This window comes from Corvus moneduloides, chromosome 3 (genome assembly GCF_009650955.1).
Source record: "Corvus moneduloides isolate bCorMon1 chromosome 3, bCorMon1.pri, whole genome shotgun sequence".
Classification (NCBI taxonomy): Eukaryota; Metazoa; Chordata; class Aves; order Passeriformes; family Corvidae; genus Corvus; species Corvus moneduloides.
Window position 1 is genome coordinate 79,212,801 of NC_045478.1, and position 25,132 is coordinate 79,237,932.

Below are 25,132 nucleotides of genomic sequence, written 5' to 3' on the forward strand. Positions count from 1 at the left end.
AGCCCGGTGGGAGCACAAAGGTGTCCTCCTACGTGCTCTGACTCACTGGCAGCAGATCAGTTTCTCCAGGACGGAGAAGTTACAAAAAAAAAGCGTTAATTACTGGCCACAAACATTTGCAGTATTCTTGCCTTGGAGCAACTGAGCTGCAGCCAAATGGGTGGAACCCAAAGGGATCAATACAACACTCAGGCCAGAGCAGGGTTTCTTAAACATAAGCTTATAGGCACACACCACAAGTTTCTTTCTTGGCAGATGTAAGGTCTGAAAAATGTGGCAAGGAGAGCAGCATGTTCAGTCAAAACTTTATTAACAAACAGCTGTAATAAAGCCTGGGCTTCCTACAAGTCAAAATAAATTTTGCCACCAAGCTAAGTGGAGCCAGTGCTTCAGATCACATAGCTTGGAAATACCAGGGTGGAGAGGACCCATGCGGTGAATTTTCTCCTCCCAGCTGAACTTTGTTTTTTCTTCCATCAGAAAAGGTTTTCTTCTTCTCCCATCATCACCGTGATGCCACTGCATCTTTTCATAGCAGCTGGCATTTCACAGCAACAAAAAAATTTCTCCTGAGATAATCTGCACCTACTGCAAGTGGGAGAGTTTCTAAGACTGCCTTCAGCTCTGGTTATTGGACTTCAGAGAACAAGCTCAGGAGACAAATGGCCCATTGAACTTCAGGGTCACTGGCACCTGACACTTCTGGTAAGAAGAGAAGCTAGGGCTCAGGTCAGGCCCTTGTTTAAACCTCTGGTTGGTCACTGAAGTTGAACCCCACAAAAATCACAGAAGACTCTTTCTTTCCCCCAAGCTTTTAATTTTTTTCTTCATTCCATTATTCATTTTGGAGACAAGCATTATAGGAAAACTACAGTAAGCTATTTTCAGGGCAGCTCTATGTTTTTTGATTTGTTGGCATCCTATCCTGACCTGCCAAGGGCATTACGCCCTGTATCTTGATCCTGTATAAAATCCAAGTTTCACAGCCATGTGCCCAGCCAGCCTCTGGGTGAAGAACTTTTTTCTAATATCCAATCTAAACCTCCCGACACAACTTCAGGCCATTCCCTCAGGTCCTATCACCGGTCACCACATTATGGCTTTGATCTCAGAGTAATATAAACATACTGATTCAAGTGGTTGATGGGCAAACTTGGACAGCAAAGCCCAGGGGTCTGTCTGTAAATAATGCCTACAAAGTTGGGTTTGTATCTCAGGGACATGACTTGCAAGCTCTTTGGGGGATGCTGTTGCTGAGTGATCAGCAGGACTCTGCCTGCTGGGTGCTACACCAGCACCCACAACCATGACCTCAAATGCTGCCCCAACCTCAGCAACTACCACTAAAGTCACCACTAAATCAATCAATCAATCAATCAATCAGTCACTCAATTAGTCAATCACTATTCTTCGGTAGGCAGCCACAGTATCTTTTCTACTTTGCCCTTACAAGTCTTCACTCATACATCAGACCTGCTGGCTCCTCGTGCTGAGACAGTGCCCAGATGCTGTGGATTTGCCTTTAGCAGAGAGAATTTTTAAAAGCTGAGAGGGAGCTTAGACAAGATTGAAGCAAATTATGTGTAGGCCAGATCCTAAATATAGTTGGAATACCACCCTCACTTGGCTGTGGAGTCTTCCCAAGCCAAATTCTTCTTCAAATGCCTTTTTAGCTGTTGGAAATTCAGCTCGGGTATAACCAAATTGTTTTTCCAAATACATTTCTGGAAGAAGTAGATGTGAGCATACAGAGGAAAAGCTACCCTTGTAGCTGCACATTTGATTCTCTTACAATTTGAGAACTGGCTGCACAGGACAAAAGGCAGGAAAAGTGAGACTACCCAGTGGCCTCTGCTAGAACCTTCATTTTTGTGAGATGCTTTTACATTCTCTCCCCCATCCTGCTTGGGGGAAGTGAAGGAACAGCTGTGTGGTGTTTAATTGACAGCTGGGGCTAAACCACAACATCCAGTTTTCAAATTGCTCCTGCAGTAATGATCCAGATACTGCTTTAGATTACCAGGAGATACTAGTGGGAGAGTGTGTGTGTTAGGTTTAAGTCTATTACAGTGAAGTACAAATAGGTTTTAGTCTTTTCCAAATGTCATCCTGTCCCTAGTTGTCAGATGAAATGATAAAGCAAGGATACTTCCCCAAAGAGATTCACTTAAAGGCTTGAAAAAACAGCTGAAGCGTGTTGTTTCTTTTTTTTTTCTGATCTAAAAAATTAGTTTTCTAAATTCTGGGTCAAATCATTCTTGGCTGTCTGTCAGGCAGATTCAAGATACCCCAAACAATTCCAGTGACACTGAGGAAAGCAGAGTATTAAGGACAACACACAAAGCAGCACAAAAACCTTGACAGTTCTATTTAAAGTGACTTTATTAAAACATTGTTAATATAAAATGTGACCAAATACAATTTTTTTTTGGTAAGAATGTTTAATAAAAACATATTCAAGAAAGAAGGAGCATCAACTCTTGTCAAAGCACAGGAAAAACCTACCAGGATAAGTAAAAAGTTCTGCAGCATGTTCTACCAGCTGGTCCCAATGTGTATTAGGGTTGAGTTAGCCGATGGAAGAGACAGGCAGCCCAGGTTCTTCCCTAAGAAGCTTTAAGGTATTACCAGAGATTTGAAGTAATGCTCCTCAACAGTAGGAGACTTTGTTTTCAGATCTCCCCAAATCAGAGTAAGATTAGAATGTGCATCTTCATTTTGGCTTTACAACTTTTCAGCAGCTGAAAGTACAGAAAATCAGATTCACTGGTAACTGTAAACCCCAAGATTAACATTTGTTAGTTTTAAAAGGAAGGTGCAAGTCAATACTAATCATACACCTAAAGAATTTGTGCTAAAGTTGCTGTAAGCTGTATTAATTCTGGATGCTTGTAGCAAATGCTACAAAAGAAAAAAACAGCGGTGAAGTCCCAGATGGTAACAACAAATATTTTCTGAACTGCTGAATGCAGAGATAATATCCACGAATTACAGGAGTTTGAACATCTCAGGAGGAATGTAAAGAAGCTTTCAGAAGCCTATAAATAAGAGTATGCTATGCAATGACTTCTACTCTGTGGCAATCTTAGCCTTTAGCTAAGGAACCTTTGAAGAAAACACTAGAAAAAGTGGAGGTTTTGGCCTTGGTGGTTCTTCTTTTTTTTCTTTCCTTTTTTTTTTTTTTTTTGGTGGGGGCAAGAAATGGGGGAGATATGCTTACAGCATTTTCCTTGTCCAACAAGTAAATTTTAATGCTCTATCAGCATACTCCGCTTGTTCAGAGCAAGCGGCACACCAATTAGAGGTACGGATTCTTCCAGGACATTGCAAACTCTTCCTGTAACAAGCAGAAAAAATCCTGCTGCATCCAATTCTGCACATTTAACTGCCCCTGGCACTGAACCAAATGTCAAGTGCTAATCCATGGGAAGCCTAGCACAACTATGGCTTAGGAGATGGTGACCTTCTTACAGCCTTGGCTGGGACCTATTAGAGCCCTGTGTTTTGCCTTCTACCCCAAACAAATGCTATGGGACTATTGCTGAGGTAAAGGGAAAAGTCAAACCTTTGGCATTGGAGCAGACCAGTCACTGGCTGTGCGTAGGGGAATTAAGGCTTCAAGGTGAGGTAAACACAGTGAGAATCAGTGTGTAAATCATGCTGCATTTCAGAGACAACAGATCCAAACGACAGCTACTCTTGTTCTCTATATTTTAAACACCAAAGATCATTCAAAAGCAGAACTGGAGGCAAGACTGTCAAGGGCCACCTTGAGACGCCTCTCTGCACCTTAGGAATAAATGTAACCCAGATGTTGAACACCAAAGAGGATGTACCCACAAGGAGGAAAAAGCACCAAAGTTGATGAGTCCTTGAGACAATAAGCTGCTTAAAAAACAAAAAAGCCTCACACTGCTATGACCTCCCATAAACATAGTGGTTTACTGACACAAAGGTAATCTACACTCCAGAAATTCTCAGTGCTGTAGTTCCAGCACTAGTGTTATGAAGAGTTATGCTCTAGTAACGAGGCAGTGAAATTGTGTTCCCTGAAGAACTTCTCCAATTCATTAGGTGTTGTCCCATTCCCCTCTACCCACCTCCAAGTCTTCAATCCAAAGACCAGAAACACCAGTTCCCCAGATCATTTTCCTAACACTGAAGTTATTTTAGCAGATTTGTAGGGTACAAACACAGTGCTTTTTTGGATCCATCATTTTGGCAATGCCTTTGCCTTCTTCAGAAGAAAAGTGTTTTCAGTAAGTGATACAAAAGATACTTTCAAACTAAACAAAATCTACAAATCAATGCAATTCTGGATGCTTGCTTTTCATACTGTTTTTGCTAGCTATCTGAAGTATGGAATGGTTTTCTTACTTGGAACCACTGCACGTGCAACACTATTTCTTACAAGCCATGCTAGCAAGCTTTCAACTCAAAACAGTAATCAGGTCCTGTAGGTTCCATTTCTAGGATACAGAGACTCTCATTTATATTTCTTTAACATGTGTACAGTAACCTCTCTCATCCTCTCAATACAGTAGCTACTAAAAATTTTAACAGATATTAAAAAAATATCCAAATGAAACCACACTTCTATCACTGTTTTAAAAACAAAAACGCATACGGTATTACAAAAGTTTATACAAAGGCAACATTTAAGAGTTTGAAAGTTACTTCTAGAAAAAGACACAAATGCTAGTAAATTAACATACAAGGAGAAAGGTATTCCACTCCTTCCCCAAAATTGGTTCAATCTGTTTTGAAGTTTCTTTTACCAGTTGTCTAGAAAATCAAAGCCAGTCTTCAAGATAACATTGCTTGTACTAGTCTGCAAGGTAAAAAAAAAAAAAAGAAGTAAGATGTAGTTGTTAATTATGGTATTACAAACTCAGTGTTTGACTGCCTATCTACAAAAAAATGCTTAAAATGTTGCCTGCCAATATTTCAAGGTCTTCTCCATGCCCTAGGATACCTAAGTACCTACACCATAAAATGCTAGACATGACATGGAAAAATACTCAAAGTGCCCAAAAAGGCAATTCCAGATAAAAATACAATTATTCTAGTGGTCTACAGGCAAAATGTTATTTTTCTTTCCTCATGGAAAAAATTCATAAAGATCAATTTTTTAGACTACAGTAGGAATTGCAGAGAATGAAACAAACACAGAAGGCAAGCATCACTAATTCAACGGATTGTCTGTTGCAATTAGAGCCAGTTGTTTCCAGAAAACTACACAGATTAAACTTTGATGACAAGTTATTTACTATGCTATCAAGAACATGCTCACTCCTGCCAGTGTTAGCCGTGACATTTAAGGTGATTTTAGTGTTCAGGAAGAGTATTCAAGAGGCACAGCTGAGTCTCTGGATTCTCTTCCTAAGAGCATGGCTTCCCAGAACAGGGAAGATAATCCAGAAAAGAAGAAAGGAAGAAAATTATTATCATACATAAAATTGCCTGCTACTCTGTTCACATTTTGACATGGGAGGGTTGTTTCTCCACAGAGAGAAAAACCAGGCTTTTCAAACTATTTCAGTTATCTTGAAAACGTTCACAGAGGAATTAAAACTGCTAATTTGTAAAAAAACATGATAAACATGATTTTAACTTTAAAATTAAAAGATTACCATGTTCACGATCTGTAGCTAGACAGCTCAGGAAGCATTATCCCTCAGCTTCAGAAAATGGTAACTAAACACAGGGCTTCAAATACCCGAGTGGCTTAAGTATTGTTCTCTCCTAAGTGCTGCCACTTACTGCTCTTGCAACTAGTTACCTCACCCTGTATCTTTCTGACTTTACATCATCTTGTTTGGAATTCAAACAATCACAGTTGGGAAACTACAGTAGAGAAAAAGCTGTGTGATGTGCTGAAGGTGTACAGTAATGTGTCAGGCTATTGCCAAAGTGATGCCACAGATTTCAAGCAGAACTGCACAGCTCTGCTTGAAGTACCACTCCTCTACTTCTCAGTTTTCAAGCTTTTGATCTCTTTCTTTTTTTCCCCTCACTATATCATATCCTGCTGTTCCCTTTCTTTTCTCACAGATCAGCATCAGCTTTTTAAAATAGCTTCAATTGGCGATTGAGCTGCTTAAGGTTATTTTTTGTTGTTGGGTTGTTTGGGTTTTTTCATAAAAAAAAAAAAAAACACTAAGAAGGCTAATTCTGGAAGCTCATTCTATTTCTATTCTGGACTTTAAGAGAAAACACATTTGAAAGCAGCCCAGCTGCCTGGGACAAAGCACTGGGAAGTGGCTGTCTACTGCTTAGAACAGCTGAGAAAGTAGTTCACCATTCACCACTATGCTCTGTGTACCAATAAAGTATCCTAGACCCTAGTTCACCTACTTTTCAAGTTAAAAAGCTTATCATTTCCATTAAGTGTTTTGCTTTTTCAAAAAAAAAAAACCCCAAAACCCCACAACCTCTTTTATGTGATACAGCAATTTGCTAGGCAGCTTGCTGTCAATTAGCTACTTGGTGCCTTGTCAGCATTTCTGGTGTTGTATTTAAATTATGCCTTTATCCTATACGTTAAAAAGCACTTAATTGAAGTTAACATGTTAAACAGATTGTTACATAACAGGTTAAATAGACTTCTTCACATTTGAAAGACAAAAAGCCATCAAGCTTAGCTATGGCTTAGTGCTTTATGGAGTCTCTAAACTTCCAGAGTGGCCTTGTCAGATTTTAATGTGTTCTACAGTTTTTAAATATAAGGACAGGGGGTATAGCAGTACTTACCTGTCCAGGCATTTGTGGGTCTGTAAGTGCACTACCATCAGTATCTTCTTTGTTTGTCCTAGAAGATGCCAGATCCTGTGGTGGATCAGGAAGAAAGAAGTCATCTAGAGAACTAGTAGGGAGTTGAGTAGGTCGAGGTTTCTCCCATTCGAGGGATACAGAAGGTGGGCTGGGGGCGGCAGACTTCTCTGGTTTGGTTATGCTGGGCTTCTCAGCTTTGGTCATCTCCTTGGGAGCAGACTCTTGTCTGTAAAAAGAGGGAAGGGGCTTCTCTCCTTTCTCCATGGACTTGATCTGGCTGGGGGTCAGGGACTGGAACTCAGACTTGTCTCCTTCAAACTTTGAGCGTTCTGCATTTATCTTCCAGAAAGATGACTCCTCTTCCTTTCTGGATGCTATCAACCCATCAGAGCCAGGGGTCTTATTGGCCTGAGAAGATTTAGGGACTTGGATGCCAGGTGCTGCTTTAACAGGCTGCCTCTGTTCGTTCTGCAGCTGGGCACCACCTTGCTCTTGTATGGAGAGAGATGCAACGCTGAACTCCATCTGACTCTGTTCAGGGACAGAAAAACAGTATTTCAAAGCCCTTCACATGATACAGTTTTGACTTTCTGACCCTGGTGCATATAGATAACACCTCTGCCCACTGTGAGACTGCTCTCAGACAACAGATACCACAGCAAAGCTAACTTATTTTCTCCATAAATGTCTGTCTTTGTAGTTTCATAAAAATAATGATTTTTGAAAGTCTGAACTGCAAGCAAACATAAAAGTCCCAGACCTGCTGCAGAGGAGTCAGAGAAAGCAATTGTATTGGAGTTACTCAGTGCCATCTAAGGTAGCAGTGCACAGCATGCACAGCACTGAAACACAAGAATAGCGGCACTAAAACATTACAACAGCTGCAGATGCATTTTGAAAGTCAGAGATGTTTTACATGAAAATTTTAAGCAAAAAAGGCTTTAGAGTGCAGTTCAAAAGGCAATCTTCCATTACAGTCTTTGAAATAGTTCGCTACAATTCCATCTATTTCCAAGATAAAGGATTAGATGTAATGGGTATGTGTGGGTAAGTAATTTTATAATTCTAATGCCCCTCTGAAGGAAGAGAAACAACTCCAACAGGACCAGTTCTTCACCTATTCCAGAGCCTTGGTTTGTTTTCACTTGCAGTGCAGATAGTGGTACTCATTTCTGAGAGGTAACACTGCGCCAAGGAAGCAAGTGACCACAGTTAATGCACAAAAAGAATCTTCCAAGTCACAGAAAAATGAACATGGACTTCAAGACTCCATTTTACTTACCACCAGTAAAACGATTCTCAACTAGCTAGAGACTCTTCAGGCTAATAAAAGTTAAGCCTTATTTTACTCTGAGAAACATGTTAAGTGTATGTGCCAGGAAAGAACAACCTAATGCCTAGACTTGTGTTCGTAAAAAGGAAAAAATAATGCAAGGGAAAAAAATTGCATTTACTGTTAAAGCTATGCTGTTGTCATCATGGGCCTGATTTGGTTTGAAAAATCTCAGAGGACTTGTAGCTTTTGTTACAAATGGTTAAAAGATACTTTGGAAGTTCATTACAAATTTGTGATGTTTTCATTCTACTTCATTGCCCAGCCTTTCCTGAATAAAACTGCAATAGCATCTATGGGCTTCAGTCTAAACCAAGTCCTAGTTGCATATCGTTTTCACTTAAGTGTTTGATCTTGAGTCCTTCGTTACTGTGCATGTTAAGTTCAAAGGGACTCTAGATCTAGCAGGACTCACATGCCTACTAGTTAATATTCAGAAATCTCTCATCAAAGAACAACTGTTAACCCAGCAGCTGATTATTTATAAAACAATTTTTGTTAAACAGTCAGCAGCTGACTACACATAATTTGATTCATGGACTTAGATCTGACCTTTCTAAAGAATTAGATGCATCATTTTTCCAAGATTGTAGGCAAGAAAGCACCAAGTTCTGTGTTTTCCTGAAGGATATACTGTGCTATCAAAAGATCCAGAACATAAACAAACTGCAAGTAATTATAGGTCAACTAAAATAAGGTGAGTACAAGGATATACTCAAGTTTTACCAAATAACTCAACACCCCACCCTGCCTTGCAAAAAACTACAACAAAAAACCTAAGTGCTCTATTTTTTTTAAACAAGTCATGACGTAAAATTAAGAGCACGACATTTATCCGTAGATAAATTTTGTATAAACAAACCATAGATGCTATGGTGTTGAGGATTATTTACAGTGACTGCCATTCCCTATATTAAAATATAGGGATTTATTTCCCTAAGCTCATTTGGCAGAGCTACTGAATAGTGATTTACCACCCTGAAGTTAAGATGCTTTAAGACTTTAGAACTGATAAAATCCCAGCTTAAAAAACCCACAACACAATATAAAATAGACCTGCAATTCCCCAGTAGCCAGGAGAAAAAATAAAAGACAGATTTAAAAAATTAAAGGCAGGCTAAAAAAAAAAATCCATCTTGGAAGACTTTAGTCATGTAAAACTTGTCATGTAGGAATTAAAACAGTGCTACTTTTTGTCCTTCAGCAGTCTGCTGTCTTCTGAATAGCCTGTCCCAGGGCAAACACTAAGGATGACAGTAGCTAAAGGCCACCACAGCAGCAGTCACTTTCAGTAGAATGACTCCTTCACCCCCCAGCCCAAAGGAGAAGAAAGATCAGTGCCCAGAGTGCAGAGCAGCCATCATAACCCCCAGGTCCACCAGGATAGTGCTGGAAATAAAATCCAGGAAAAACATCAATGAAAGGGAAGCATGTTAGAACAAAAATTGTCAGTTAGAACCAAAATTAGAAAAAGTAAACCAACAAGATGGCTCTGCATTTCAACAGCAGCCAGACAGACAAGCAAAGCCAGGCCTTCTGAGAAGTTCTTAGGCTGGGGAGCTAAAGTCACTGACTGTGGTGATATTTTATGTTCTTTTTTATGGGTCAAAATATCAACTCAGAGATGTGGTTTGGAAGTGGCACATCACTCCTAGTGTAGAGAAGAGCGTGGCACTGCAGCAGCACTTCAGGCAGTTGTACCTCTCCAGCCTGCTTGTGAATGCATGCTCTGGAGAGGATGTCCTCTTTGCCCTTTTGTACAGAGACCACGGGGTGTACCCATTTCAGAAGACAGGACCACCTGACATTTGAGATTGCATATTTGTGTCACTGTATGCTTTGGAGACCAAACAGTTCATAGCCTGACACGGAATAATCCAAATGAAAATACTTCTTCAGGAGTTTTCATTCTCCCACAAGGAAGGCAAAGAAGACAAGACTACCCCGACAGGTTCTGAAAGCCTTGTGTCTCAGCGTGATGTAAATACAGCTCTGAGAGGTCAGACGGATAATTCTGCTTCTAGCATTTAACTCCAGAAGCCAAGAACTTCTGTGGACCAGTCACAAGATATTCTGTTTTCCCTGAAATATATAATGCTTCTATTTGACTTTTAAGGTTATTTAACACATTTAAACCCCTAAGAAATGTAGCTGACGAAAGAAAATGATTAATAGGCAGTATCTTTCCAGTCAAAAAATTGGCACTAAAACACCCTCCCCCGCAAAGAAAAAACAAACCAAACAACAGAGCAGCAGCCTAAGTAGGAAGATAATTTCGCAGAGACGGAAAAGGCCCATGTGTGAAACACCCTATGCTGACATCTAAGTAATGAGTAGTACTGTACACTCTAATGAGTCACTAGACACTACAAATGTGATTTTAATTAGAGTTCTGCTCTCAGTTTCTTACATCAGATTGCAAATTGGCAATTGGTTGCGTCAGCAGGAGAAGGAAGGAAATGATATTTAAAAGACAGTAACCTCCTCCTCCTCCCAAAAAAATGTCCTTTTCCGTTACATTTGCCAGCCATGAGACTATCTTGATGCACATCTCTCTGGCCCCAGCCAAACTTAGGGTAGCAGCTCACCTGTAAAGGTTTGCCTTCCCCAGGCTGGGGCAGAGTTGCTGTGAGCTACACCTGCACATGCAGCGCTCAGCAGCAGAGAACAGCACTTGTAGCACTCTATCAGCTGCCACCTTGGGGAGGCAAACACTGAACAGTGGGGTGTGATTTCATGGTCAAAAGTAAATAGTCTTTTAGGCACAGTTTGGGATTCTAGAGAGAGGGTTTCAGTCCCCCGCTGCTTTCATTGATTCTGCATTACTTTACATGAACTGCAGTTTCTGTATGTATAATTCCCCATCTGAGAAATAAAATAAAAATATTTTCTTTTTCCTACCATCTGTCCAAATGATATTCTGGGAATTGTTCAGCCCAGAAAGTCTTAAGAGTTTACAGACAGACTAGACAAGTCCCAACTGTAATTCCTAGAAATCACTGGAATTCAAATAGACACTATTAACAGCAGTAGTATTTTCAAGATATTGCATGAGCAAGTTTTCTCAACACATTAAGAGAGAGGCGGGAGAGAGTGCATGTGAAAGCATGCACAAAATAGTATTTTGAGGCAGAGCAAACCTAGAAGTCTGTGTTCTTTTCAGTCTTATCCCTCTGGTCCCAAACCACTGCAAGGGTTCAAATAAAGGATGCCCTGTCTTGATCATTTTTCTGTATCATAAATATAAATAATATTATAAATTGCAGGTTTTAGGAGGTTGCATGTCCATCTTTCCTTAAAAAGATCGTATGAAGGTATTCAGAAATGTTGTTTACTGTATTAAAAAATTTAGACCAAACTTCAGTCTCAAGGCAGCAGTAATCCGCTGAATCGTAATAGTGGCTGTATATACTCATGGGAAACAATGTTTGCTGAAAGAGAGGCACCAGACACTGAGAATGCCACGACTTAATATTCCTGTAGGACATTGGGTCTCAGTTCATAAGTATATATTAAAAACAAGATGACCACAAAGAACCCAGGAACTTTTTAAGCATCTTATTCACTCATCAGGAATGTGTAGTATTTTACTGAACAGTCACGCAAATACAGCCAAAACAAATTGTTTTGCTTGGCAGGCTGAAAAATCCAAATTGTTGAGACAAAGACTACAGAAACACTGTCAAAAGCAACTTGTTTTAAGCACAGCCTGATAAATGCCGAGGTAAGAAAGCCAACTTTAAAAGATTTAGAAGATGATTTTGCTTTGCTGAATGGACAAAACCAAAATAAATATAGGGCCCAAAGTAGCTGCAGTTTTTGCTGTGTTTCCTGTGCACACCGTGGGTGTTTTCAGGATCTTTTCAGAGTCAGAAAGAAATCCTTAGGTCAGCAAATTGCAAGGGCAAAAAATAGAGCAAAGCACTCAAAAACCAATCTAAGTAATTTTAGTCCATACAGAAAGACAATGCCAGAGTTATATAGCACAGAGCTTTGGAGGAAATTCCATGATATACTCTGGTGATATGAACTCAATCAAGTCTGCCACTGTTCCTGGCTAGCCTGAGCAAGCTCATACTGACAGTGCCTAGTTTTATGCTCAAAACCAGCAAAGATTGATGCAGGTAACTGAATCCTTACATTTGGCCACACAGAATAAAATAAACCCTGAAGACAGCTTTTATTACCACAAGTTGCGTTTGGTAGGGTTTCTTTTGCTCAAGAACTAATAGTCAACAGAAGTTTTACAGCACTGTGTTTTAAACATTTGTAGTCTAAATCAAAAAGGGAAGGCTAATCTCAAAAGCTCAGGGATCCCTCTCCTTCCAAGGAAACATTACCATTTATGTCAGCTTGGTAAAAATAATCACACCAAATTATAGTTTGTAACAATTATAGTATCATGCTGCTAAGGAAGGAAGGAAGGAAGGAAGGAAAATGTTCTCTTCTGCCACTGTTTTCCTATTTAAAACAAAACAAAACACCAACTAGGACTCATACAAAGAAGGATAATGAAGACTGCCTCAATTTTAGATAAAGGAAACGGTTTGTAAACCATGTTTATTTTAAGTGGAACATAATTTTTTTCTTCCTAAATCATTGCTGGGATTAGATCACTTCTGTACCAATATAATTAGGGAATTCAGACAGGGAGGCAGCAACCAGATTATTGAAGGGATCGAAGCTTGTCATGTCCTTATTTTGCCTTTTTTTTTTTTGGTTTGTTTATTTTAAACACACCGCAGAGACTTCTTTTTGCAACAAATACCTGAGGACCTGTTGAAAATATATGAGAGCCGGCAACTATTCTACCTGTATCAAGAAAAAGAAATCTTTAGATATGCATGTGTCAATTTCAAGCATCTGGAATAAAGCCTATTTTCATTAATACCATGAATTAGAAGCAGATTGCAATTTATTCCCATGTTGCTCAGTGCATTCCGTGTGTTAACTCAGGTGGCAGACTGAAATATTTTCTGCCCACTACTAAATTAATTTAAAAATACCCCGAATCTAAACCCCATAAAGTTCTGAGTTCAGGAAGAGTTGCAGAGAAATTTTACTTCCAAGCTCAGGCATGGTTCTTGTTTTCCATTTATATCTTGAGGTCCGTGCTGAGTTTCACTGAATTTTTACTTCAAACAAACCAAGAAACCTCAAAGGCTAAACACAGCCAAAATGTCATCCTTCATCTCACGTAAACCTGAACCCATAAATAGAATGCCCTGAATTCATAAACCTGGCTAGAGCTCCAGTTAAAAATGTAACCCACATTTCAAGACATGTTATGTCCATGATGGCTCCACCCATGAACCAAATCACTCCCTCCAATTCAAACTTTAGCTTTAAAATGTCAGCCCATTTGCAGTGCCAAGAGAACTTGCGGCTTCCCAAGTTTTCCTCCTGAGAAGTGTTATCGTTATCTACTAAAAATATTATTTTAAATGCTGTCTAACAGCTAACTTGGCAATTTACATAGTATTTCTACTTTGTTTGCCATGTTTGAGGATTTAAAAATAAAAAGGTGAGACAAGAAATACTCATCTAACAGCTAAAAATAGTGGAGATATTCATGCAAGTGTTTGTTGTGATATGAACGACTGCAGCCGTATCTCACATTTGTATTTAAAATAAGAATACAGAAAGTTTACTTGTGACGCAAGTGAAGTCTTCAAGCCCTTCAACAATGTTCTGCACAAAATGACAGCAATTCAGTACACTGTTCTCTGGGTAAGTTTGACCGCCATGGAAGCAGGGAATCCACTGCACTAGCTACTGAGAGAAAAATTTGTCCATACCTTATCAACTAGAATCCCCACTGGCATCACTGTCACAGCTGACAGGCTTCAGCTTGGGAGAATACATGCCCTCCCCTCTTCTCTACATTTCTCACTACCCTCCCAGTTTCCCTCATGTTCGTTATAGAAAATATTCATTTTGCTGCTTTATTCTTCTGAGTCTCAGTGTTTAAAAAAAAAAAAAAAAGCCTATTGGTTTTACTGATTTACATCTGTACTTTCTTCTGCTCTGCAAAAGCCGCATTCTCTTCCTTGGGTGAGCCAGAGCACACTCCTGCACATTCAGGCAATAACACACTAAAAACCCAAACCAAACAAAAAACTCTGCATTAAATGGAGATCAGGGAGAAGAATACTGTGGAAAGAATAACCCATCATGGGGAGAGCTCATGGAATGGAAAGAGCCTGACAACCTTAAGTAACAGTGGGAACAGATCTGGCTCACAGGATGTTGAACATGCATTACAACACATCAACCTTCTCGAATAGCTCACTCAGGTTTCCTCACATGGGACCACTTGAGTAAGGCTACTTTTTCCTCAGCTGGTACCTCATTAAAAATTGCCTTCCAATATTATCTCATAAAAGTACTGGTTAGGGAAGATCAAAGAGTAAGCACAAAGCAAGATCTCCACTTTAGAAAAGGGAGACTCAGCAGTGGAAGCATTTGGTTGAAAGATTGATACAATATAAGGCACTGGGGAAAAACCAAAAGGAAGAACCCACAGGAACCAACCAACCAATCCACATCCTGTAAAGCCAGACAAAATGGATTCTCTAGACTTATGCTAAAGGAAAAGGTCATGCAACTTTTCGGCCTACAGCTGTGGCACAGCTTTTATTTCTGGTCAGCAAGGAGGGAGAAGGGAAAGAGGGAAACACAGCTTGATAAGCCATGACAATTACTTCTAAAGCAACGTCCCCCCCCCCCCGCTTCTCTTCAGTGACCACATGAACGTTCCCATATCATTCTGTGCTCCTCGATTCAGTGCAGTAAAGGATGAAACTAGTGCATTTATCCACTCTGGTCCCTCATTGGAGACACCAGGAGGACAGTAGAAATACCCTTCATCAGCAAGTGATAAACCACAAGCTGAGTTTAAAAACACTTCAGTAGACATGCAAGCTTTAAAAAGAAAAGAGGACTACCAATTAAAGGGAAAATCCATTCAAGTGCAGATGTATCTCATCATGGATCACTCGTCAGTCCATTACATGAAGCATTATCTCTAGGAAGTTCAAGTATTCAGAACTTACAAAATCTTATCAAGACAGAGCTTAAAAATACGACTACAGCTGCCACATTTCCAACCCTGAGTTTTGGGTTTGGACCGATAAGGGAGGGAGAGACAACACTGCTGTCTCCAACATATTATTTATTTCACCTTACTGTCAATGAGATCAACACTTTTCTCACAATTTTTCCTTTCTTGGCAGCTTCACCCAAGAATTTCCACATTAAAAACCTCTTCAATATTATACTAAAACCCAGTGGCTGCTTCTTCTAAGGGTCCTGAAAGACAGGAGGGCTTGCCTGAGCAATCAGGCTTCCACTGCAGGAAATCCTCCACTGGTTCCTGAACCATCACAGCTTTTAAGGGACTTTTAAGGCAAGTGAAGACTGGCATTGGTTTCTCTTAAACCACAGCACTGCAGGCGGACCCAGGAGTCACATCAAGTTATAGGTTAATCAGCTTCTGGAAAGCACAGATGGGGTGCAGCTACAGGCAGTGACCTTGAGCAGGGAGGGCTAAGTCTTGGGTCAACTGGATTAATTTAGTATTCACTGGCATTTCCAAATAATTACTCTGCATTAGGCTAAGATTATATTCATAAGGTCGTACATGATTATCTACATAGTTCAAGGGCAAAAAAAAAAAGAAGAAGAAAGAAACAGGGAACAGGGCAGTAGCAGCTTTCTGTGGTAGATAAAAGCAGAAAAAAGTCTGAAATGTGTGATTAAATTAACCTGCCTGCCATACCCAGTTGAGAAAGACAATGAGCTGTGATTTTGCTCCCAGAATTTCTTCAACAAGAAAAACTAAACTTGATTTCCCACCACACATATGGCACAACTATGTTTCCTCACATGGCAGGTTCAGAAAGATGAAGAACTCTGGCTCTGTGTTAGCCATATGAGAATCCCATCATAAATAATGCTTTAACAAAATACCAGAGGTAAAGTGAGGTGTAAAAGAAAACCCCAAACCAACCCACCACAGAAAAACATGTAATTTTTTTAAGAAGCCTTTTGGAGAGGAAATAACATAATGCTTCTAGCACAGCCCCAGGTTAACAAGTTTCACTACATTTGTCCTAAGACAACATTCTAGTTCATAATAAAAAGATGAAGTACTAGACAGGCTTTCAGAAAGAATCCAATGAAGCTACTAGATACCTGCACATTTCTCATACCATTTTCTAGCTACTTTACTCCTGACTTCAAAAGTGAAATGCAGCTATTTTTACAGAGTATCTGAGACATTGGTCTTACTAAACATGGAAAGCTGATTAAAAAGTTTGCAACAAAAAATCAAATAATTTGTAATGAATTGGTTTTATACCTGCACTCCAAGCCAGAACATTAGTTCTTGAAGTACAGTTTGTGTTTCTGCTGATGTAAATCAAAGCATACCAGTCCTGTTTAATTTCCAGAATGGTCACTTTGTACAGCTTTCATAGAATAAAGGTGACATTAATCTATCAAGTATCAAAACGAACACAATAAATGCAGAAGGATCAGTATAAAATGACAAACCAACATTTTTAAGAAAATTGCTGTTTATTTACCTTCGTTTCCCAGGAGAACGGAGCTGAGTGTTCATCTTGCCAAGTTATGTCCTGAAATAAAATTCAAGAATGACTAAAAGTCAGAAGAGCAGCTTCATCTTCTCAGAAACATCACACAGATGACATTATGTTACACTGCTGGAACTATAACAACCACTGCTACAGAACTGACTAAAAAGTGAAAGCACTACTTAAAGATGGCACTGATTACATTTTAAGACAGACTGAAAGCAATTTCTCTGAGGGGAAGGTTATCAATACTATACCAATTTAATCTACAAAATATATGAAGGTTTAACCTGGTCTAAATCTCCTGAAATGGTTTCTCCACAAATAGCTTTAAAATGTATTATATTTCCAGTTTTCTACCAGGCATTTCTTTGGTAGCCACTAGCAGCACACAGGGACAGAAACAACAAAAGGAGAAGAGGCCTCAGGGAAATAAAGTCCCATTTCCTCCCTTTGGCAGACCAAAGAGCACGTCCACAACCAGGCAGTCATGGCTCAGTGCAACAGCTGCATGGCCACCGGGCCAAGCCACAGCTGGATCCAGCCCCAACAGGACACATCGTCGCTCTGAAATACATGGTCAGTGGTGTTGAAGGAGCCACACGGCATCCACAGCACAAAATCCCCATCTGAAATCCATTCTTTTAAGAAGATTCATTTCTTAAAATAATCCCAAACTGAGAAATTTAAACAATCTCCTCATACATGGCATGTCCTCCAGAAATACCTATGACCTGCACTGAAAAAGGAAGGGTGAAATATAATTTGAAAAATGGTTGTTGTTCATATTTATTGAAGAATTACAACAAAATTATTGCATTTCTATTCCTTGTCGGGGCTGGGACTCATTGGTACATTGGATGGTCCCACGGGTAGAGGTAGTGAGCTGCACCCTCCATACTGAGCACATCACTGCTTGTGGACGCCGCAGCACTCCAGGGAGGGAACAGGAGGTAGAACACTGTATGGAAAGGGAAAGGCCAGGAGGAACCACGCAGGACTTTCCCACTCCTGCTGTTCAGGGAATGACAGAACTCGACCATGTTTTAACACAACACAGGAACCCCACATTTCACTATGGCTGCTCTTTTCCTCTTATTTCCGATCTCTGCCTTTCTAGGAATATCTTTCTCAGACATCTGATAACATTCTCCTGACCTGCCATCTCGTATTTCACCGTAGGCAGATTTTCATGGCCGAGAGCTATGAGATCATGATTAGAAGTGTCTAAAACCATCTCCTGAACATAAAAACATGTCATACTCCAGCTATTACTCATCTGTGAAATACAGGGTTTCTAGCAGCAAAGTATTTGTGGTATACATGAGGGTGATCCCATGCTCTTGGAAAGAACTGGGCTGATAGAGCTCATCTAAGAGGAAAGGCCCGGGCTCTGCTCGACCACATTTTGTGGCCAAAAGGAAATTTGGTACAGGAAATTTTTGCCTAGAACACAAATTTAATACCAGGTTCTCTCAATCCAGGAAACAGATACTCAGATATATTAACATTTAAAGGAAAAGAGAGAGTAAAAGTCTGCTTTTTACGATCTATCAGCATTTGCACTGTGGTGTGCTGCTGTCTGCATGGGGACACTACATCACTCAATGTGTGATGCCTCACAGCAGGTATGTCTAATTATTTCAGACTCCTTCTAGGACAATATCCTTTGCCTCTGAAATGGGAGTTGGCACTTCATTTCTGAAGCATGCATGAGATGGGGATCATGGCCCAGAAGCGAAGAGAGATGGGAGAACCTAACCATTGGAGTGAGTCTCACACACAAGGCAGGACTATAACACTTCTGTCTGCATGGGGTCTGGATAAATCAGGCTTGACTTCAACCACAGCAGTAAAGGACAGAAGTGAAGTCCAGAAAACACTGTTACACTCCTACATGCAGTCACAGCACCTTAAAGCTCCAGACGTGTAGGCATAGCTGTCAGTCGGTTTTATCTAAGGAGTTTAAAGGAAGCTCTGTCTTCTTGCCATTTACAGGACAAGCAAACCAGCTAGGGACCAGTTTTAAACTTGGCAATGAGCCACGTTCATCCTCATCCTAGATCCAAGATATACAGTTCCTTATTTTGCTGTATGTGAGGCAAGAGAAGACAGCATCGGGAGGGACACTTCTTCACCCAATGCTCCCTGCACACCCTCAGCTCAGCAATCATACCGCTGCTGTGAGTGAGCTCTGATGACAAAAGGCCGACAACAGAGGGATAAAAAAGCAGCATGGGGAAGGCAGAGTGAAGGTATGAAGCTGTCATGCAGCAGGATACATTACTCCCTCCAGGACAGAGCAAGTCAGCCTCCCACTTCACAGAATCTCATGTCTTCTCAACCATCATTGCCCTTGATGGCACTGCAACTTGTAACCTCAACCTCCAGCACAGGTGAGCAAGAAGTTCCCGAAATTAATTAATTTTGGTAACAGTTGTTAGAAGTTCTGGTCAGAAATCTAAGTTTCATACATTATAGAAGATGGAAGTAGTAGACACTTGTTAGGCAGCAGTTCCCTAAAAGGAAAGAATTTTTTTTTTTTTAAATTTAAAAGGATGGCTCATTGTATCTTGGGCTGCACAGCCCAGCACTCAGAGCCACTCTGAGAAGCTCTGTTCACATTCAAAAGATCTTCCATGGGATATAGCAAAGAATAAAACAGGATAAGACATGTAGGAGGATACAACCTTCAAGCAATTGATGTCTGTGGTTATTTGAAGAGTACTTGAGGCTAGGATGAAGGAGATAGTTGAAAACTTCCGTCCATTGTCAGGGAAGGGAAGGAAGTTTGTGGCCACCACCTCTTGTGCCCTCACACAGAGGACCAAGTGAGAAGATAGGATACTATTGAACTGTGTTGCTCTATCTAAACTCTTGATTCATGTTTATCACCAACAAAATATGAGAAGTAACTTTGATTTTTTGTAGAATAAACAAGTTCTTACATGCCTGAAGAAACCGGGAGCAAAAAATCAAGTATTTCAATAATAACAAAAGTGAATTATGAATGGAAATTCTAGATAAAAAGGCCTCAAGGCTATTTATCATCAACACAGATTAAAAAAAAATCCATATCTGATCATCTTTTGTTTTCAGCACACAACAATGCCTTCTTCCAGACAAAAGGCAAATAAATAAACTTTTGTTCACGAGGGTTAAAAAAAGAACCCATTTGTAAGAAATGGGGCCTCGTGCAACATATTTCAAAGCGGAAAAAGATGAGTGAGAAAGAGAAAGAGAGGCAAAAATCTGGTCATACACTTGACTTCAACAACCAGCTGCAAAAGATATAAAGAAGAATTACAGATTACATTTGCTGTATGTAGGCAGCTTGCTGCAAAACAACATCTGAATTTCAAAATGGAAGACACTGGTAGAAACGTGTCTGTGTATCTGACATAAGCATTGTTCAGCACAGCTGACAGTAGCTGGGCAAGACACAAACCCACCAATAAATGCAACTCAGAAGTATTATTAGAACAGGACTTGCTGGTTACTGAGATTTTACTGCACTCAAAAGCTGCCTTTCATTTTTGGGTGTTTAAAAAGCACAAGTTTCTAACAGGCCCAACTTAAAAGTTCTTGCTATATTGATTATTTGTTGCTTTAAAGCAATTTTAAGTAGGGAGGTAAAAGGGTTGATCCTCTGCTTGGTGCCAAAGATCTTAAGGCTAAGCAAAACAAATCCCATCTCTGCCTGAAGGCAGGTATGTCAAACTTCCCTATTAAAACACAATGAATGAAGCTAACCAAACTCTCTTACCTGTCTTTCCTCCACATAAAATTTACCACTTCCTCAAGCATATGGCATTTTCTCCAATGAAAAGTTTAGTTATTTCATGTCCAACTCTTTTACTGCTCAAATACTGATTATCCATTTAAAGAAAAAAAAAAGAATTTAAAAAGAAGGAAAAATCAGACCTTGATTCCATGTGTATGTCACATGTTTATGGATAAAGAGGGACAGTATTAAGAGAACAGTGAGAACTTGCTGTAAACTGAATATCTGAACTAGCTTTCAACTGAACCAAAGAGAACGCAGTGGCATGAACTGACACCAAATCAGCTGCATTAGCAAAGGCTGGCCACTACAGCGGGCAAAGGGTGCTAGCCTGTCACATACTGCTGGTTTTCCACCTATTCCACTCAGGTTTATGCCATATTTCAAAAATAATCCATCTATATTACATTCATGCTCAATCTCAGCTTGTATTTCCAGATTTCTCTCTGCTCAGTTAACTTTCATTTCTACCACTATGGGCCTTAGAATAAAGAAATTATAAATGGAGAAATGCCAGCAACTGGAGGCTTGTTAGAAAGAGGAAGGTCTGTTGCAGCATCCAAAAGCCCTTGATCAGGAGGCCTGGGCTGTCTAGACACAGAAAATTATGGTGAAGCAACAAATAGTCTAATGGTGCTGGGCTCATGTGCAATGATAGCAAGTCAATCTTCAGTACACAGGACAAAACTTATTTCATGGGTGTGTGAAATGACCCTGTTACCCTAATTCTCTTTCAAAATTGTGTTCACAGTGCCTGCAGAGCTTCTGCTATTAACTCCATGACTGGTGATACTGCAATGAGGATAAGATGAAAGAGAAGGAGCAGTGGCATTCAGCTGACTCTAGGCATTTGCTAAGAGTCACACATGGTGCTGCAGTGCTCCAGCATTATAAAATGATTGGATCATGGCTACAGGACGCCACGGTCCTGTTACTGCACGTCTATTTTCTGTAACACCCTTCCCACACAGCCAACATACTCAAAGGTGTTTGGAAAATGTAAGTGATGTTTATAGTTTGAGAACTATAAACTGGGCTATGAGTTCAGGAGATAAATTTGGTTTTAGAAGAGATATACGAGAAATGGCGGGGGCAAGAAAGAAAGAAGCAACTGTCCAGAGACACAAGACCAATATATATATATCCTCTGGACCACCTTAACATAATGGTCAAATGCATGAAAACGGGACTGAAATAGTGAGAGGCCTGGACCAGTAAATCAGTATCTTCAGTATTCATCCTTGGTTTGCTTTCTACCAAGTCCTCCAGAGAACATGAGGTGAAAGAGACCAAATTTGCATGCTTAAGCAAGCACAGGTAGGATCACTACAGATTTCAACATCAGTTAACAGGGAAGATGAGCTGTGGCTGGAAACATGAAACCTTTGGAGCAGGTGTATCAGCAAGAACATCACCAGACCAAAACACTCTCACTGAAAGCGCTGCAACATCCACAAGTGCTTCTGAGATGTGCCGGCTACCCTCCGTTTCCTTGCCTTAGGATACCATCCATCAATAGACAGGGAGAGCAGCCAGGACCGATCTAATTGGCCTGAGAGAGGGCTGGGTGACCACGGTGCGTGCAGCAGTTGAGTCTCACAAAGCCAGCAGGGGCACAGCTCCCTGAGCCGTCTGACCAAGAGACAACGAGGTAACAGAGTTCTGCAGGCCAAGTGCTTGCAAGCCCAGAAAGTTGAACCAAACTGGCAAGAAACCGGCAGCAGTGGCTCTGCAACAGCAAGACAAGGAGGAACAATTTATCAGCCGGGGCAAGTGTCCAACAATCAGGTTGAACGCCAGCAAGGGAGCCAGAGGAGAGGAAGCTATCAAATGAAGAGCCAGGAAAGGCTCCAAGGCTCAATAGTACAGTTGGAAGAACTAAAATGAAAATGGAGAATGCCAAATGAGTGGAATCTCTTTTCTTCAGAGGAACAATTTATATTAACTTCTGCTTAGATGTCAAATAGAGAGTCAATTGAGGCAGATGCTTCCAAAATTAAACACTTTGTATCAAGTATATGGATGAACCATGCCTTCTTTGGTTAATGGCTACAGAAACGCTAACATTATGCATATTGTAACTGTATTTGGGGAGAAAAGGGAAAAGAAAACAATTTGCCCAGTTTCAGATGGACTCTAGCTGCTTTGTCAAGCGGGAAATTATTATTTCCATACAGTGCAGCACAACAGCCTACAACATGCTTGCCTTCCTTCCAGATCCACATAATTCAAAGCAGAAAGCACATCAGAACTCTCAGAGAGTGGGAAAACTCAACAGATCTATTTTCTACACTCATTAACCTAAATTCTTTCACATCTAATTTCAGATTTAAGTTTCTTTTCAAAGGTTGTTTGCACAACCAAATTTGTTGTCTTGTGTCTTTCTACACCTCTTTTTTGCCATTACTATCAAATATTTATCCATAATTTTGGGTATCATGGACTAGACAAAACTGAGCTACATCCTATGCTCTCTAGCTTTAGATATGATGTGTGTGCAGCACAGCATCACACCTCCCTGACAGGGGAAACACAGGCAGCAGTCTGTCTCCTGGCACAAAGCTGGTTGGGAACCACGATGCCCAGTATCAGCGGGCCGCTATGCTTCTTAGAAATCCCATTGCAAGGGATACTGGAGAGGAGGCTAAAAGTAGCACTGCTCTCCTTAAATTGGATTGATGATTCCAAATGCAGAAGCAGATTATTTTTTCTTTTCTGGTAGAAGCCACAGAACTTAATTAACAATAGGTCACTTAAAGTTATTATAGGGACATAGTGAAAGAAACCAGCTCTGTAATCATATGAGAATAGAAGAATAGAATAGAAATGTAAAAGAATAGAAAACAAAGGGAATCAATACACAGAATAAAAGACACAGTATCTGAAGAGTACTGTCATGTCTCTTCAGGGATTGTTAGACTTTCCTCTTCAGGGGCTCATACTCGGTAACATGACCCACTGCTCCAAACTGGGTACTCGTATACTATGGATTTCCAGGACTGCCATGCTTCACCATTAGATAGATGGCTCTCAGAAGGTTCAAAATCCATACTTTCTGCCATCTATCTTTCCACTCCCTTGTTTTTCCTGGCATGTGACATGGAACAGGCTGCATTTTTTTAAGGTGTCAAACATGCCAAGAGCTGGAATGTTTTCAGTGTTGTATTTTTAACTGTGTCTAAAACTAGAAACGAAAAGGAAGAGATTTAATTCAGTGTAAACATTCCCTACAGCCCATTTTCAGCAAGGGACTATGTCCAGCGCCAGCCACGGTCATGCTCCGCCGTCGGGGGAACTGAGACCGTCCTCTTCTCCAAGTCTCCGCAAAATCCACTTCAGCGCTATCGCTGCTGGCGCCTTCCCCGCTTTTACTGTGACCCAGTGCCTCTCGCGCGGTGAACATCCCGCCCTCCCGCACAGCCAGGGAGCGGGGAAAGGAACAATGCTCATCACCGGGGCAACTCGCCCCGCTGCCGACGGCGCGGAACGCCCGCGGCCCCGGGCAGCCCAGCGCCGGAGGCACCGGCGGGCGGGAGCGGCAGCCCCGCAGCCCGGGGGAGGTCGCGGCCGCCCCGCCCTTGCGGCGCTGCCGGGGATGGGGAGCGGCGCTCACGCCCGGACCCCGCCGGCGCCCCTTCCCCCCGCCCCGCCGTGCCCGGTACCTCGTCTCCGAAGCGCACCACCTTCTGCCCGGTGTTGAGGCGCAGGCTGGGGTAGGAGGCGGGCGGCGCGGGCGGGCGGGTGGTGCCGCGGTGCGCGGCGTAGCGGGCCTGGACGTGCGGCTCCACCAGGCACTTGTCGATGATCTCGTCCTGCTGGCGGGGCGGCAGCCGCTCCCACTCGGGCCCGTAGCGCTCGCGGATCCGCTCCTTCTCCGCCATGATCTTGCGCGCCATGGGGCTCAGCGAGGAGAAGTAGCTGAACCGCTTGCGCTCCCGCTCGTCCAGCGGCCGGTTCCCGTTCATCACCGCCGTGCGGGAGGCGGCGATCGCCGCCGCCATGGAGGCCATGGCCACCCCGCCGCCAGCCCCGCACTCGCACGGCGGGAATGGGGATGGAACCGGGAAAAGAACCGCCTCCTCCGCTCCCCTCCTGCAGACACCGCCTCCCCTCGCTCTCTATAAAGCCGGGCGGCCGCCGCCCCGCGCTCCCCGCCCCCCGCACGCCCAGCCCGCGGCAGCCCCTGCCCGCCTTTCTCCCATGGCCTCGGGCCGGCGAGGGACGGAGGGAGGCGGGGACGCCGCCTCCCGGGCTTGCTTCGGTCTCGGTACCGTCGGTAGCGTGGGGCTGACCGGGCCCCGCGGCCCTCAAGTGCTCCTCCCCGTAGCGCTCGTGTCCCACAGACCTTGCCCTTCTTTCCCGAGGAGGGAAGCTAGAGTAGTCCCGCGCTGCCGGGGCCAGGAGCACCAGGAAAGGAAAGGACTTGCCTTGGCTGGCAGAGGAGCACCGTGCCCAAGAACCTGCGTTTCCTAACTCCTAAATAAGTCGTAGTGTTTCTTAACACGACAGAAGGTCCAGCAGCTGCTCTCAGAAGAGACCGGAACCTGGCACAGGTTGTTTTGTCCAATTCAACCAGTCCGAGGCTTCTGTATTAATTTGATAGTAAAGCTGCAGCCTAAGTGTAACAAGTCCATGCTGTAAGCA

At 41.8% G+C, this 25,132-nt stretch overlaps 1 protein-coding gene across 1 annotated transcript; it reads right to left on the minus strand.

Moving 5' to 3' along the window:
* Positions 1–3,133: 3,133 nt before the first annotated feature.
* C3H1orf198 (chromosome 3 C1orf198 homolog) lies at positions 3,134–24,582 on the minus strand. Its single transcript, XM_032102354.1, has 4 exons — positions 24,151–24,582; positions 16,696–16,746; positions 6,754–7,305; positions 3,134–4,831 (listed from the first exon to the last, which is right to left on the minus strand). The coding sequence occupies exons 1-4, from the start codon at positions 24,496–24,498 to the stop codon at positions 4,775–4,777; spliced, it is 1,008 nt and encodes a 335-aa protein (XP_031958245.1). The 5' UTR covers positions 24,499–24,582; the 3' UTR covers positions 3,134–4,774.
* Between the last annotated feature and the right edge of the window lie 550 nt (positions 24,583–25,132).